Source organism: Aethalodelphis obliquidens, unplaced genomic scaffold (genome assembly GCF_003676395.1).
Source record: "Aethalodelphis obliquidens isolate GAN/ISIS:26980383/991018 unplaced genomic scaffold, ASM367639v1 scaffold16, whole genome shotgun sequence".
NCBI classification, from domain to species: Eukaryota; Metazoa; Chordata; class Mammalia; order Artiodactyla; family Delphinidae; genus Aethalodelphis; species Aethalodelphis obliquidens.
This window is the reverse complement of record NW_020837960.1, coordinates 16,349,839-16,368,086: the sequence shown is the minus strand read 5'-3', so window position 1 is coordinate 16,368,086 and position 18,248 is coordinate 16,349,839. Positions and strand designations below refer to the sequence as shown.

At 34.4% G+C, this 18,248-nt stretch overlaps 1 protein-coding gene across 8 annotated transcripts in view; it reads left to right on the top strand.

Annotated features, from left to right (window-relative positions):
• The window catches only part of CAB39L (calcium binding protein 39 like), a 101,883-nt gene that overhangs the window by 43,252 nt on the left and 40,383 nt on the right, over positions 1-18,248 (top strand). For 5 of the 8 annotated variants that reach the window (XM_027116321.1, XM_027116318.1, XM_027116324.1 and 2 more), the window contains 2 exons: positions 9,148-9,289; positions 13,947-14,111. In XM_027116321.1, coding sequence (XP_026972122.1) covers positions 9,179-9,289; positions 13,947-14,111 — 276 coding nt within the window. In that variant the 5' untranslated portion in view covers positions 9,148-9,178. Of the gene's footprint in view, positions 1-7,361; positions 7,469-9,147; positions 9,290-13,946; positions 14,112-18,248 lie in introns of all 8 variants that reach the window. The other 3 variants (XM_027116325.1, XM_027116320.1, XM_027116319.1) reach the window with 1 other exon arrangement.

The window sequence follows — 18,248 nt, the reverse complement described above, 5'->3', positions numbered from 1 at the left end:
AGCTAAATCACATGCATCTTTACTCTCCCATGTTAATGTTTTATAGATTGAGAGTTCATAGATAGGCACAGGGCTTACTGAAGCTATGAAATGGTTGTATTTCACAGTGTAACTATAAACTTTGCCTTAATACCAGTAAGAGTATCTAACCAAAATTTGATGATTATTTTGTATATGTATGTGCTTAAAAGAAAGACACGCCCCCCCAAAAAAAAGAATTACAAGTTTCCCTTGATAATTCTGTTGTGAAAAATAGCCATTTGTGAATTTCAGTGAGAACTGATGCTTTGATTACACTTCCTAGTCTTTGAGAATACTGACCTAGCTTCAGATCTCTGCTATAAATTGAGATTATGAAATTCAAATGTAAAATGATTATCCATTGACAATCTTTATTAGCTAATAGATGTAGAAAATTTTAACTCCAACAAATGACTGGAGCTGTCAACAGAAACATTACTGTGAATGAAGTTTCTGGTTGTTTTTCCTGGAACAGTAGTCTAGTAGGTTAATATTTATAATAATAAATTGGTAGTTGTATGTCTTCCTAATTTCATAAACTAGTTCTATTTTTAAATTGTTTCAGTGGTTACAATACATTAGAATTAAGGAGCAATTCCCAAGGACATGGGTTTTTTTCTTGTAAAAGAGTTTTTATTCTGATGTAAGTCTGATCAAGGCTTCCAAATGAGTAAGGGTACATAAAACACTTCTTACAAGTTTTTCATTTCTATGTAAATTGTTCATTTTTGAAAATGGTGCTCCCTCAAACTCTGTTAACAAAACTTATAAAAACAGGTCCATTCTTAGTCATTTTGAACTGAGAAAAAGGATGATCAGTGAAAGTTCTTATTTATACTTTGTCCACTGATTTTCACTTGTTTCTATAGGTCTTCAAGTACAAAATGCAATTGTGGTGTCTTCTAATTACATCTAGGAAGTATATTTTAAAATGGAATGGTTGAGGGATAGCGGGCATTGATTGGAAGGTACTTTGACATATGTAATATGTTTTATAATGGATTTGATATCATAATATATATAACAATAATGATATGCTTTGTAGTTTATTATATCTGTGAAGGTAATCAATGATTTTGTGGTGGGAAGAGGCCTATTTGGGATGCAACAAATACAGTAGAACGTTTAGGTGTACTTTTTTTTATTTTAAAATTTACATTCAATGAAATGTACCCATTTTAAGAGAACAGTTCACTGAATATTGACAAATACATATACTCATGTAATCTCCATCCCATTGATTTTTAAAAATGAATCTTATTGGCCCAATTATTTGCCATAGGTGTACTTTTTGATTGCATTATTTCTATCTGTGAGTCCTATTTGGAATAAAACATAAAAGAATGGTAATTTCTGAACTTTCTTGAAATTTATTTTAATGTGATGGTTTAATTTTCTTAGTTTGAGCGAAGGTACCTGTGACTAAGTTTAAATTAGCAAGCTCTGTGAAAGGCTTTTGGAAATCTTCCTTTCTTACTTATTGTTCATTGTAAAATAACCTATGTGAAGGAAAACAAGGCTCATTTTTGAGTTGACTTTCTTACAATGAGTTAGCAGTTTGGTTATGTTTTTTATGGTTTTACCTATGGAAATCTTGAGACTTCTCTTGTCTTCAATGATAAATTTCCCACTCCATTAAGCTTTCGTGGAAAATCTTTGAACTGAAAACTATTATTGAACAGCACATTTGGAGGTTAGACATAAAGGCCTAGAGATACTCATTAGCCACCTACAGATAGACATTTATTCCCCTTTAAAATACTTTAAGGGATAACAGTGAGGGTATTTAATGCCCCAAATGACCTCTTCTCCTAGCTTCCCTTTCCCTGGCCCCCTTCAAACACACTCCTCTCCACTTACGTCACTGAACATGTTCAGATGAGGTATTTGAGGGATTGACTTTGGGTCATCTTTAGAGGCGCTCACACATAAGTTAGGAATATGAAATATTCTACTGTGCCTTAGGAAAGGGAATGCTGCCAAGCTGGCAAAGTCTACTAAAAATCTACAGGGCCTGAGTTCCCTGGTAGCAGAGCTGAAGAATTTTTTTTGGCTTTCTCTCCAGAATCTGAGCCAAGTGCTACTCTTAATGAAATTTCATAGCCAAGTAACAGAAATCATATTTGTTTGACTAGTGCTTTGAAAAGACATGATGATCAGATATTCCACAGTTTGAACTTTAAAAAATGGTGATTTAGTCATTAAAAGTATCATTTATGAGAAGGTGTTTCCATTGTAAAAACATTTGCATGATCTATTTAACAAAGTTTGGGGACAAAAGAGAAACGTTGAAGGAAGAAGAAAACTAAGTATTTATAAGCCAGCTACCCAGAGGCAATCACTGTTAACTTTTTTAAATGATTTTTTCTATGCATAGGTTTTGTGTATTTGTGGTTTTGTTTGCTTTTACATAGTTGTAGTTATGCTCTATATTATGGGATGGTGTTTTTTTAACATGTACATTTCACATTCTTTGTAAACATTTTCATAGCCATATACTATATTTCATCAAATCTAAGAAGCCATTGGTTGTAAGGCATATACTCTTGTACCACTAAGAAAGAAAAAAAACAAAAACAAAAACAAACCCTGCCAGTTAGTATAAGGTCCCATCAATTGTAAGACACATGCACATTTTAGAGATGTTAAAATATGGAAAAAAAAGTTATAAAGATAACCTTTATTAGTTTATTTTCTTAGGACAGATTGATAGAAGCAGAATTACTAAAGTCAGAGGTTGTGAATATTTAAAGGCTCTAGATCCATATTGCCAAATTATTATCCAATTTATACTTCCACCAGTAAGAAAAGAGAGGGCCTGTTGCATCTCACCATCAATAGAATTGAATTTTCTCAAAACAACAACAAAAAACTTTGTTATATGATGGGCAAAATAGTCCTTCACTTTAAGTTTGCATTTTTCCATTATAGAGAATAAACATTTACTATGTGTTTAACTGTATTTCCTCCTTTGCAGTTTTCTAATATCTATGCATTATTTCTTAATGATTTTCTTATTTGTCTTAGATCTCTTTTTATAATGATATTAGCCCTCTGTCTTTCATATTCATGTCACAGAATTCTCTTATTTGTTGTTTGCCTACAATGTTTTTATTATTTTATCCATAAAAATTCAAAACAATTTATTAGATTTGTAACATATTTATATTAACTGATTTGTCAGTCTTTTTTTTTTTTTGAGATTTATTTCATCACTTCTAAAATTAGAGAAATTATTTTACATCCAGAAGTTTGAAAGTCACTTATAGTAACATCTATATCTGGCCTCTTTTGTTCCATTGGTCTGTTTTTCTTGTGTCACTTTCACTTATAGCACTTGATAGCACGTTTAATTTCATTCCCTCGTAAGAAATCTTCCTTTTTAAAACTCGTTATCCTTGTGAGTTTTTTTTGGTATTCTTGGCTTAATTTAGTTACTAAAAACTTTTTTGGACTTGTGACTGGAATTGTATCAAATTATGGACTTTAGGATTATTGACATTTTAATGATATTCAGTTTTTCTATTCAAAAACAAAATAGGTTTTTCTATTCGGTTCTTTTCTTAGTTACATGGGTTTATTCCCCACTATTATAGATAATACAGAAAAATATCAAGATGAAAAAATTTTAGATGTATCACAAATCTCATTCAGATAATACCATTAACATTAGCTGAGCCACATTCCAGAAATAGTTCTGTGGCTGTATACAATTAAAAGGGTGGCTTGCTGAAGGATTGAGTAGACAAATAGACACATCTTGTACATCTTTAAGTACGTCTTTCATTTGTTAGTTTTCTACTTCAGGAACAGTAATTATCCTTATGTTGGATTATCACTGTCCATTTTCCATAGTGATGGATTCTTTATTTTTAACTTTTTATTTTGAGATAACTAAAGATTCACATGCAGTTATAAGAAACAATACAGAGAGATCCTGTATACCCTTCATCTAGCTTCCCCCTGTAATGACATCTTGCATACTAATTAGCAGGTAGTGAATTAATGGATAATGATCAGCACTTTTTAAAAAAATAATGTAGGATAGAACAGATAGAACAGAATGGAATCTATCCAGAGGGCAAGTATTGTTTCATGAAACAATTATACAATCATTTATACATTCCTTTGCTCTGGATCACAATATAAAATGCATTTCTTACTACAAGTCACTATTTAAAAAGTTGAAACCACTGCCCTAGAGAAATTCTCATACAAATGTATAAGTAGACTGGCAAAAGAATCTGTGTTATGATCATGCGTGTAATAATAAACAATTGAAAACAATTAGAACTCGGAGAACTGATAAATAAATTGTGGTATAGTCATACAGTGAGATGCTATACAGCACGTAAGATAAACGTGAGATTTGTGTATTAACACAAATAAATCTCATAAACACAGTGTTGAGGGAGAAAAAAAGAAACTGGCCATGTAATACCATTTCTATAATGCTTTAAAGCATACACAACAATATCACATATTGTCTGTAATATTAGTAGAAGTGTGAAAGCATATATAGGTAAGGGTAATGATAAATAGGTACAGTATGAGCCAGAGGGAAATGGGATCAGAAAATTGTACCAAGAGCGTTGCTTTAGTTGTTTTATTTTTTAAGCTGGGTGGTAAATATACAGGAACTTGTTACATTGTTCTCTATTTCTTCTTCTAGATGCCCTAAATATTTTATTTAAACTAAATTAAATTAAAATACCTAGGGGAAAAGGTCCTGTTGAAGCATTTTGATTAGCTTGATGGTGTCACAATCCATTTGTGAGCCAATTGCTGTAGCCAGGGCAGTGGAAGGAATACTCTGGCCCCGCCTGGGTCATGTTCCCACCCTTTTGGTAGGGTGGGGTGGGAAGGAGAGCAGACAGGTCTAGCACTAGAAAAAACATGCACCAAAAAGTACCAGAGATTTTCTTTTTCTTTTACTTTTCTGATTCAGTTATTTCTAATTCTATTGTTATTTCCATCATTCTTTTCTTGAGATTTTTGAGGCAGTTTCCTTTTTAACTTATTTAGTTGAATCCTTATTTATTTTTATTCCCACATGAATGCATTGTAGATTTGCACCCTCCCAAATGTTCTGCCAGCACTATCAAGGCTCCCTTTCAAGAACTATTTCTGGTTTTTAGCATTTATTTTCTTGAACTCTTGTGGGTTTGACTCCATCTCATCTTTTTGTAAGAATTTTAGTAGGTGTACACGGTCTATTCACACATAAATATGTTGGCTAGAGACTTAATTGTGAGGTTATAGACTTTCCCTTTCAGAACTCTGTAGATTCTCTCCATGGTTTTATGACATGTAGTTTTATGGAAGTCCAAAGACAGCTTAATTTTTATCCTTTTTGTTGTTAACAGTCATTTTGTAGGAATGAGCTTTAAGAGAAGAATGTTGGTTTCTTCTAAAAGCCACAAGGCACTGAATTTGGGGTCTCATCATTAATCTCAACTAGAAAAATTCTGTAAATGACCACATTTAGATCTTTTTTTCTGCTTAGGCTGTTTTATCTTTGTTGTTTCTCTCCATTTTTTAGTTCCTTTTGCATTTGTTGTCTTCCTCCACCTCTTTTCATTGTTGTAATACCCGTTTTTATAGATAGAACACTGTATCTTCTCCATATTTCCATAATATATACTATACACACATACACACGAACACACACCAAGTACCTTTTCTCCATCATTTAAGTTTGTTTAACCTTTTCTGGCATTCTGGCAAAACCCTTTGTGTGGCTGTGTCTCCCACTACATTGTGCACCCTCTGAAGCTTATTTTGCATTTACTAGTGCAACGCCTCACACCTTACAGGTGCTCAGTAAATATTTTCTGAATGAATAAATATAGACTAACTAATTGTGTACCTTTTGGTTGTCCTCAATCAATTTTCTGTGGGGTCATTTCTGCTGTATGCAGATTTGGATTGCCATGCTGCATTTTGGGGTGTTTCTGTATATGTGTGTATATTATGTGTTTTTGATCTTTTATCTTGACCAACTCTCTTTTTGTCTAAGTTCTTCTCTTCCTTTTTTTAATTTTTATTTTACCAATTATATCTATTCTATCTCCTACAGGGAATTAATTTTGGAAGTAACCTTTCCTGTCGAAGTCCACAGGGCATTTCTCCCCTTTGCTTGTGCTTTTTTTTTTTTTTAGTAGAAACTATTTATTTGTTGTTTATTCTGTTCACTTACTTTGGAAAGTGGAAAAGTACAATAGGGCCCATGTCAGTCCTCTGATATTTGTGTGCTGCATGGCCTGCTGTCAGCACTAACGCCGGAGGGCAGGCTGATGTGTGCAATCCCACCACAGCTTTCAGTGCCCAGGAGGCATTCACCTGGTGTCAGTCCGTTGGACTTAGCATGGCATCTTCTCCTGTTCCTGCTTCTTGTGTTGTTGAAATATAATGTGTGTTCTATAACTCTGACATAGAATTTATTACTATTACCACTTTATCCCAAGGAAGCACCATTTTCAGGACTCCATCTTACATACTTTATCTTTGGCCTTGATGGAGTTAGAATGGGTGTGGACCAGTGATGAATATGCTAGAGCTCGCTATATTTGGCCTATCTAATTCAAAATATCATGCTCTATCTTTCTTTAAGAATCCCCCTTGCAGTATAAAGTTTCCTCAAAAAATTAAAAATAGAACTACCATATGATATAGCAATTCCACTTCTGGGTACTTATCTGAGGAACATGAAAATGCTAATTCATAAAGAAATATGCACCCTCATGTTTACTGCAGCATTATTTACAATAGCCAAGATATGGAAACAACCTAAGTGCCCATTAATGGATGAACAGATAAAGCATATGTTCTGTGTGTGTGTGTGTGTGTGTGTGTGTGTGTGTGTGTGTGTGTGTATAATGGAATATTATTCAGCCATAAAAAGAATGAAATCTTGCCATTTGTGGCAACATGGATGGGCCTTTGAGGGCATTAAGCTAAGTGAAATAAATCAGAAAAAGACATATATCATATGATCTCACTTATATGTGGAATCTAAAAACACCAAAAACCAAGCTCATAAGTACACAGAACAAATTGGTTGTTGCCAGAGGTGGAGGGTGGGGTGTGGATGAAATGGGTGAAGGGGGTCAAAAGGTACAAACTTCTGGTTACAAAATAAGTGAGTCATGGGGATGTATTAAAAAATAAAATAAGGTAACTAAACTGGTACTAACAAATAAATATAATGTATCTGGGCTTTCCCAAAACATTTGGCAAAATTTTTCTTGATATCTTGGTGAATGAGATGAAAAAAAATATGAGTTAAATGATATGACTAGGTGAATTCACAGTTAAAAAACAGAACACTCATTTTACAGATAGAGCAAATGACATGCAGACAAGGGTGATAACTTCGGAATCATAGCGGATGAATTACCAACTCAGAACAATTTGGGGGTTTAAGTACCTCCTGTTTGTTTAGCAGGTATGTTGAGTGCCACTTAGCATTATTCTTGATCACAAACAACAAATACTGAAGAAAGTTTTTGAAAGCGTATAAGGTAACTCAGAGATTTGACAGAAGTCCTAGGGAACCAGATTTGGGAAGTAGGAGTCTAGGGAGATGAAGTAAATATTTAGAACCATAGCCAAGGATATGCCAGAGGAATAACTGTTTAGAGTATTGCTATCGACTGCTGTGTACATTTGTGTGTAATATTCTTTATTGATTAATTGCATCATTGTTAATAAGAAAAATATGAGGAAAAATGGAATTAACCCAAAAGTCTATCAATAAAGGTATTGGTAAAAAAAAAAAAATAAAGGTATTGGTAAAATAAATTATATAATAATTTAATAAGAAATTACCAAATACTAGAAGTAATTACATAATATGTCTGTATAATGGATATTGCTATAAAAATATTGTAGTGCATCTAAATATATACTCATAGAATGATATTCAAGATATAAAAAGTGGGGAAAAGTTGAAAAATACTATATTTAGTATTTATTCTATTTTGGTTTTAAAAAATATATTTTTATATACATAGAAAAAATTCAGGAGGAATATGTATCAAAACTGATAATAGTTGTTGCCTCTGGATGACTGGTTAATGGGAGCCTTTGATTTATCACATCATATTTCTGTAATGTTTGAAATATTTTTGCTAATAAATGTAAAGTAAATGAATATGCCTCTACTAACTGGAGCCTTTAATTTTAGATTTTTTTCTAAAAAAAAATAACACATTTTTAGTGTAAATAGGGCAATGACAGCTATATTTGGCTTTCTCTGCTCTATGTAAATAGATGTTCTCAAAAAGAAGAACTGATTTTCCTGTTCCCCTCCCACCTCACCCCCCATCATGGTAGTCCTCATTTCATCAGTGAGTATGCCAGCTGAATGTTTGAAGAGTAAATAAAAAACGGATTCTAAACAATTTTACATTGTAATTTTGTGATTGCTGTGGAGTGGCATGTTTTTAAACATTGCTTTACCAAAGTATGTGGATCCTAATCCCACTTTTGTTTTACATGTTTTATTTTATCTATGATTATTATTATCACCATCATCATCATCACTCTCTTTAGTCAAAATATCTAGTTTTAAATATCAGGTTATTCTCTAAAAATACTCCTTTTCCCCTTCTTGCATAAATCTTGAATTTCTATTTTAGGAAAGATTTTAAACTTTGAGTAAAACTTTTAGGTAAACTTTAAAAAATATCTTTCTTAAAATATTTTATATTAATTTAAATTTGGCACAAAACTTGGTGAAACTTGTTTTATTTTTTTAATATTTATGTATTTATTTATTTGGCTTCGCTGGGTCTTAGCTGCTGTACGCAGGATCTTTAGTTGCAGCATGCAGATTCTTTAGATGATATGTGGGATCTTTAGTTGTGGCATGGGGGACCTTTAGTTGCGGCATGTGGGATCTAGTTCCCTGACCAGGGATCGAACCTGGGCCCCCTGCATTGGGAGCACAGAGTCTTAAATGCTGGACCACGAGGGAAGTCCCAATGAAACTTGTTTTAGTTTGACTGATTTTAATGTTTCATATTACTGAATTGGTTATTGAAAACTTATAAGACATTTTGGTATAACAATTTAATCATGTTAAGAATTATAATTTTTGTTTATTTGTTTGTTTGTTTTTAGCATTCCACATTGGAAGAAGAGATTTCTATAGATGAAAAAAATGCCTTTGTTTAGTAAATCGCACAAAAATCCAGCAGAAATCGTGAAAATTCTGAAAGACAACATGGCCGTTTTGGAAAAGCAAGACAGAAAGACAGATAAGGTATGAGGTAAAATAATAACATTTTTATTAAAATACATGAATAGACCAAAAAAGCTAATGTAAAATCTTCATGAAGAATCCTAAACATGGTCTGTGATGCACTCGTAGGCTCTTTGTAAGTACGTTTAAATTGATTCCGGGTTTTATGCAACTGATAATTGTTGAGTCTGTTGTCTTGAACTCTTCGTTCACTTTCTAGAGCCTCTGACCAACCTTGGATCCCTCTAGACTTAAACTAAGGGGTGACACCCCACCCTCTACCTCTGGCAACCACCAATCCATTTCAGTTATAAAAAAGAATGATATCTTGCCATTTGCAGCAACATGGATGGACCTAGAGGTCCATTATGCTAAGAGAAATAAGTCAGAGAAAGGCAAATACTGTGTGGTTTCACTTATATGTGGAATCTAAAAAACAAAACAAAACAAATGAACAAATATAAAGTAGAAACAGAGTTATAGATACAGAGAACAAACAGGTGGTTGCCAGAGGGGAGGTGGGTTGGCGTTGGAGGGGGAAGAAATTGCTGAGGGAGATTGAGGTACAAACTTCCAGTTGGGTGTGAAAGGTACAGTGTAGAGAATATAGTTAATAACTATGTAATACCTTTGTATGGTGACATATCATAACTAGACTTATTGTGGTGATCATTTTGGGTTTTTTAATATATATATTTTAAATATTTATTTATTTATTTGGCTGCGCCAGGTCTTAGTTGCGGCGCACGGGATCTTCACTGCGGTGTGCAGGATCTTTTAGTTGCAGCATGCAGGCTCTTAGTTGCGGCATGTGGGATCCAGTTCCCTGACCAGGGATCCAACCCGGGCCTTCTGCATTCAGAGCTCAGAGTCTTAACCGCTGGACACCAGGGAAGTCCTGTGGTGATCATTTTGAAATGTATAGAAATGTTGAATCACTGTGTTGTAAAACAGAAACTAACAGTGTTGTAGGTCAATTATACTTCAAAAACAAACAAAGAAACTCAGAAAAAGAGATCAGATTTGTGGTTACCAGAGGCAGGGGTACTGCGGAGAGGGAACTGGATGTAGACAGTCAAAAGATACAAACTTCCAAGTGTACGATAAGTAGGTACTAGAGGTGTAAGGTACAACATGATAAATGTAAGTAACACTGCTGTATGTTATGTATGGAAGTTATTAAGAGAATAAATCCTGAGTTCTCATCACAAGGAAAAATATATTCTTTTCTTCTCTGTTTCTTTAATTTTGTATCTATATGCAATGATGGATGTTCACTAAACTTATTGTGATAATCATTTCATGATGTATGTAAGTTGAATCATTATGCTGTACACCTGAAATTTATACAGTGCTGAATGTCAATTATATTTTAATAAAACTGGAAGGAAAAAAACTCAGAATGAAGAAAAAATCTAAGGGGTTATACTGGTATATAATATTATACTGACATAGAGGGTAAAATGTTTATATTTAAAGATCAACTGATAGTTTCTACTACAGTGCAGCCTCTTTTTTTTTTTTTTTTTTTGGCACACCACGCAGCATGTGGGATCTTAGTTCTCTGACTAGGGATTGAACCCGCGCCCCCTGCAGTGGAAATGCAGAGTCCTAACCACTGGACTGCCAGGGAATTCCCAGTGCAGCCTCATTTTAACATTGTTTTAAAGTCCTACCAAGAAGGGCTTCCTCAGAGGAAGGGGTTTTTAGTAATTCAGTTATTCCTTCAAAGGGACATTGAATCCTACATATATAATTTGTCTCTAAAGGGACTAGTTTATGGCAAGATTCAAGATATCTGTAAAATAAATACCCTTGAGTTAATGGTATCTTTCTGTCCCAGTGAATGATACAATATTGTATTCTTGTGATGATGTAGAAATATATTTTTTATCCTACATCTTGTAAGGAATGTAGAAATATATTTTTATTTCTAGTGTACTTTGTAATATTGAGCAAAATATTGGCTCAATAGAATGAAGAAATGACCTTCATATAAGAGTGAATCTAAATAACAAAAGAGAGGAAAAAGGAAAAGACATAAAAAGACACTAATTTTCATTAGTGATCAGGAAAAGTCCAATTAGAACAACAGTAAATTCGTATTACATTCCTACTATCTTGTCAAAAATGAAAAATGTCTGATGCTATTAAATGTTGACAAGTGTGGAGAGCAATAAGAACTTTCATTCACTATGAGTGATAAAGTATAAATTGGTGTTTGGAAATGAGTTAAGTATATTATCTGTTAAATATGAAGATATACATGTTCTAAGACCCTGCAGTTCCCCTCCTAGTATAAACTCTAGAGATGTTCTTGCAAATATGCACCAGGATGCATGTCAAGAATGTTCGTAGCATTGTTGTTCATAGTAACCCCTCAGTGGAAACAACCCTGATGTCCATCAACAGTAGAAGTGAGAAGTTGTGGTCCAGCCATTGATGGAATACTACAGAGCAATGAATGTTAAAGAACTGCTGCTACATGCGGCGGCAAGGATGAACCTCCCAAATATAGTGTTGAGTGAAAGAAGCAAATCATAAGAGGGTACAGGTACTATTCCAAATCAGCAGAACTAAACTGTGTTGTTTTGGGATACAAACATAGGTGAGAAAACTATAAAGAAAAGTAAATAAATGATTGTCATCAAAAACATAAAAGTATTTACTTCCGGCTGAAAAGGCGGCATTCAAGTGACTTCTGGGATGCTAAAAATGTTCTATTTCTTGACCTCTCTTATGGTCACACTGGTGTTTGCTTTATAATTATTCTTAACTCTATATATGTTTAAAGTAATCTTCTGTGGATATATGTCACAATTTAAGGAGCTTCCAACCTTTAATAAATTAAGGATTGCTTTAGCAATATCATAAAATGTATCTGGAAACTAATTTTTTAAGTAGTGTCATGCTACTATGAGTTACTTTTATTATTTTGCCTTATTCTCCTCATTTCCTTCTTCAATTATAATGATTAGAATACAATACTTGAAAGTAATAAAACTATATTTCTTTAAAAACAGTCAGCAAATTGTTAACTAATTGGCCTGTTTTTTTTCTTCACCTGTTTTGTTTTTTTTTTTGGTATCCCATGCTTGCTTGCTTGCTTTATTTATTTATTTTGCGGTACGCGGGCCTCTCACTGTCGCGGCCTCTCCCCTTGCGGGGCACAGGCTTCAGACGCACAGGCCCAGCGGCCATGGCTCAGGGGCCCAGCCGCTCCGCAGCATGTGGGATCTTCCCGGACTGGGGCACGAACCCGCATCCCCTGCATCGGCAGACGGACTCTCAACCACTGTGCCACCAGGGCAGCCCTTGCTTTATTTATTTATTTATTTATTTATTTATTTATCTTCACCTGTTTTTAAAAAAATTTTCTATTGAGTGTAATTAAGATACCATATAATCCACCATTTTAAAGTGTACAATTCAGTGGTTATTAGTTTATTCACAAGGTTGTGTGACCATCACCACTATCTAATTTCAGAACATTTTCAGCACTTCCTTCTCCCTTACCCAAGCCCTAATACTCACTAATGTACTTTCTACCTCTATGTATTCTCCTATTATTCTTTAAAATGCAATGAGGGCTTCCCTGGTGGCACAGTGACTAAGAATCTGCCTGCCAATGCAGGGGACATGGGTTCGAGCCCTGGTCTGGGAAGATCCCACATGCCTCAGAGCAACTGAGCCCGTGCGCCACAACTACTGAGCCTGCACTCTAGAGCCCGAGAGCCACAACTACTGAAGCCTGCGCGCCTGGAGCCCGTGCTCCGCAAAAAGAGAAGCTACCACAATGAGAAGCCCGTGCACCACAGCGAAGAGTAGCCCCCGCTCACCGCAACTAGAGAAAAGCCCGCGCACAGCAACAAAGAGCCAACACAGCCTAAAATAAAATAAATTAATTATAATTTTTTTAAGAATTAATAAAAGCAAAATTATATGTTTTTAATAAAAACATATAAAATATGAGGCCATTTAAAAAAATGTGAGATCTTTTGCTTCTTTTTTTTAAGTTTCATAGATAACAAAAAGATAATGGTTATGTGTGAGGGATCAGTGGATTGACAAAGGTTATGGGTTTTGACAATGTATGATTTTGTACCTACTCCATTAAAAAAAACAGAATAATAGGGATTTGTTGAAAAACATTAACAAATGATTTAAATAAAGACTACTAGCTACTGATAAGTCTTCAAAATGGACTGAATTTAATTTATAAATTAAATTTGTAATTAATTACTAGTAAAGTTCAGTATGAGTATGATTTAAGGAAGTTCTTGGGGGCTTGCCTAGCAGTCCAGTGGTTAAGACTGCACACTTCCACTGCAGGGGGTGTGGGTTCGATCTCTGGTCAGGGAACTAAGATCCCACGTGCTGCACAGTGCAGCCAAAAAGTAAAAACACTTTTTTAATTAAAAAAAAATTTTTTTAAATAAAGGAAGATCATTTCAATTATTCTAACTAAGTAGAAATACTGAAGATCTCTCTTTTATAAATTAACTTTAGTAACATTTTCTGAAATAAAAAACACAGTGCCTACTGAATGGTTTTTGTTTGTAACTGTACACAGTTCTTTAATCATAAATAAGCAGGGCTCAATAAGTGGTTTTTGTTTGTTTGTTTATAACTTGAAATTTTTTATTACTCAACTATTAGCATACTTTTTGGTCACTAGGCTTCAGAAGAAGTGTCGAAATCACTGCAAGCAATGAAAGAAATTCTGTGTGGGACAAGTGACAAGGAACCCCCAACAGAAGCTGTGGCTCAGCTAGCACAAGAACTCTACAATAGTGGGCTGCTGGTGACACTGATAGCCGACCTGCAGCTGATAGACTTTGAGGTAAACTATCTGCAAAAGGATGACAATTCTGCTTTTCAATTTTTATATACATACCAATATTTGACTGTAATTTTTTATTATTACTGTTTATATATTATTTAAAATCCCATTTTCCCCTGAAAGTTCTAAAATCATCTTAATCGTTTTTTTAAAAAAGCAAAAGGTATACTGGAATTAAGTTTTATGCAGCTAAGTAAGAAACTTACTGGTCAATAATAATAATAATAATAGATAACATTTGTTGAGTGCTTACTGCATGTTGTACAGTTTCCAAGCACTCATCTCATTTAATTCTGAAAGCAACCTATATATGATTGGTACTATATTATTAGTCTTGTTTTACAGGTAAAGACCCTAAAGTTCAAAGATATTAAGTAATTTCCCCTAAGTCACTCAGTTACTAAGAGCCTAAGCTGAGATTCAAACTTATTTTCTCCAGACCTGTTTCTTTAATTGAAATATTTATACCAATGATTTAAGAAGTTTGTTAAATGCTACTAATATAGGATATTTATCTCATTTTGAAAGCAATTATACCTAATTGCCTAAATAATAAATAAAACAACACCTAGAAACATAAGTGGTGAATATGTGTAAGCATTTTATCATCAGTGGTTTTTCAATGAAATATATATACGTAAGGCACATTTCAATGATGGAAGTCTTGGTTTTGATTTGTTTGCTGTTTTGTTACCACTATCAGGCTTTTGATACTCTCAGGTAAGTGCTTGGATCTCCATTAATTCTCAAAGATAGAAGAGAATGGAGATTTCTGAAGTAAATTGCTTTGTGTTTTGTCACCAAGGAAGTTAAAAGAAACTCATTACAGTGATTAGACCAAGATAAGGTCAGGGCTCTGGGGATCTGTGGAAATACTAGCCCACAGCTCTCTGGATGGCTTAGATAGGGGAAGATTTTGGCCGACTGGAGCAGAGGAGGAGGAATGCAGGGCAAGACTGCTCTGGACAGTGAAGTCAAGTGTGTTGACTAGAAACTACACTGACTGAGGGCCTCTCAGGGCCCAGACTTCAACTCAGCCTTCCTTTCAGAAACACCTGTTTTTTTCTTTCCTTCCCTCTCTTACCTGTTTCTCTAACCTTGACATTTTCTGCTCAATAATCTCCTACTTTTTCCTCTTGCCTGGCTTGTCACTCTCCCTCCCCATCTTACTCCCTATTTCCTTTTTAAACCTGGCATATGTGGAATTAAAGTGTAGTTTTATCATTGTGTTTATATACTTTCATGTTTTTTAAATTTAGTTTAAAATGAGGTATTATGGACATTTGTAGGAGCTGTGCATAGTGGAAAAACACTTGACTTGGATTTAGGAATGTTTATATATAGAGTCCCTGCTCTGCCATTTGATAGTTAGTATCATAACCTCTTTGAGACTAAACCTTCTCATCTATAAAATAGGAATAATATGAACTTATATCATTGTTTTTAAATATTAAAGTAAAATATATATACATATACAAGTTATGGAAGAACACTAAATACATGTGCAGATATATACAGATGTCAGATAGTATATTTTCATCTTCTCTCTTTCTCAAACTTAAGTTAAATGTAAGCTGGTTTATTTTTGTTATAACCTTTGATGTTTGTTTCTGTGTTTATTATTTTAGTTTTAAATTTAGTTGGTGAGTGACCATAACTGGGTAACTCCCTGCTCTTGGAATACAGTATTATATTTCTATAAATCTCCCCTTGTTTTGCACATTTCCCTGAAAGCAGCAATGTATTAAGCTATTATCATCACTAATTAATATGTTAGCTTGAGTTAGTTTATGAGATTAGCTTAATTTGCAATGGGATGCTGGAAGGAATATGACCAAGGTTGGTTACGTTTTTTTTTTTTTTTTTTTTTTTTAACATCTTTATTGGAGTATAATTGCTTTACAATGGTATGTTAGTTTCAGCTTCACAACAAAATGAATCAGTTATATATATACATATATTCCCATATCTCTTCCCTCTTGCGTCTCCCTCCCTCCCACCCCCCCATCCCACCCCTCCAGGCGGTCACAAAGCACCGAGCTGATCTCCCTGTGCTATGCGGCTGCTTCCCACTAGCTATCTACCTTACGTTTGGTAGTGTATATATGTCCATGCCTCTTGAGTCAGGGATGAGATGTCGTCAGGTCCAGTGACCTGGAGAAGCCTTGAGCGACCACAGAATAGCATAGGTTCAAAGTGCTCTCCAAGAATTGGGGAGGTGGGAGTAGACCAGAGAAAAACTTAGGGTGCCTCACAATTTTGTGCAGCTTTGGCTTAGAAAACAAAAGAGGAACAGTAAGAAACACTTATGCAAATTTCCCTTATTTTACATGGTATACTAGAAATAAATATAGAGAAGTTTACTTAAAAATTATTTGGGAATTAAGACATTCAATTGCCTAAAAATTGACTTATACATTATCAAGTAGAGTAAACTTTTATTCTCTGGAATCCTTGGGGAAAAAATTATCTTTCTGAATATGTGCATTTTCCATGTAGCTAAAGATTAACTCTTCAAATGAAGAAAGTTAAGTAGATTACTTTTGTGGATTACTTTACATTTTCTTTATAACATGCATTGTATACTTGCCTCTCCTCCAAAATTATATACTAGATGTAATCATTTTTTACTGATGACTCAACACTATCATTATGAAGGTCTATTATCATGATAATTGCAGACAGTTCTTTTTTTCAGCTTTATTGAGGAATAATTGACCAGATGGTTCTTGACTTTGTTCATTTAGTTGATGCCTAGAACATAGTTATAAATGAATGTGATATTCAGTAGTTGAAGCTGACCTCCTCAATCAAACCCATAGCAAATAAATACTTATAAATACTCTTGGTTGAATGAATGAATGAAAAACAGTTAAAATTGAAAATGGTTCAGTTTTAAGCATTCCACCAACTATATACTCATAGTATTTTCAGGAAGGATGCACCATTACTAGCATTATGAGCCCACTTGCAGAAATGTTTTGTGTATTTCTATGGACTGGAAGCATGAATGATCAGCCCACAGGCAGCAACTTTCCTTCTCAAGCTTAAAGTATCCATATAAACTAGTGACCATTTGATAAAACTCCGTCTAATCACACAGAACCCCACCCTCCTCATCTCTTGGTTCTTAGGTAGCCCTGGTACAGCTCGTTCTGGATTGAGAGTATCTTGAGTACTAGGACTGCATTTCCCATGCCTAGTTCCATATCCATTGGTTGGATGAATGAATCAATGTAGGTATGAGAGTGAGAAATAGAAGCAGAGGTAAGGGAATTGGAGCAAAGGAAGATGTCCCGAAGCACAGCAGTAAGCCACTTTTCTTAAAGAATTAGTAAATGTGTAGCGCATAATTCAGGAATAATGATAATACTTCAGTAAGTGAATAGCCTCTCCTGGGGCTTCTTTGAAGAGTGTAACAGTCATTTGACTGTAAAATCTTTGTTATATTTTTATAACAGGAAAGGAAAATTATTACTTTACGGAAGGGCTGCAGCTTTTGCCAGATAACCTAAAAGGATGGAGCATTCCTTACAGAAAAAAAAAAGAACTTTTGTTTAGAAGACACCTACATGGGCTTTTTTGTTAGTTGTGAAAGGTGAGGTCTCTAGGCAATGTTTGGAAGGAAAAAGACTGAAAGAAAAGAGCTTAGATTCCCTTTGCAGAGTAAAATAACAGAAATTTGAGAAATGCCGTCTCTTTGGCTAAATTTGATAGGAGTAGGAAATAGAAGAGAGATAGGAGAAGGGTCTGGAGTAAGGGAGAGAGAAGGCTCCAGAGCCATGACAGAGGAAGGGGCTTAAGGAAAAAGATGATCAAGAATGCTGAGGAATCTTTAATAATCTTTAATTATGATGTGTAGGATTCAATTTGAAGTTGTTTCTGCACTGTACTATAATTACCCTTTGTTACCCTTAAACCCTTGATAAAAGAACTATGTACTAATAGTATATGTCAAATGAAGGAGAAGAGGTGGTTTTCTATACTTGGATAAACAGTATATAAAATAACTAGCTGAGAAAATAACTAGTTGTAGAAGGCAAGACAATGAACAAGGGCTGAGAGGAGCTAGGAGCAGGGATTTGAAATCCAGAGCTGACAACAGTGATGGTGGCCCAAGGCCTTGGTTTAGATTGG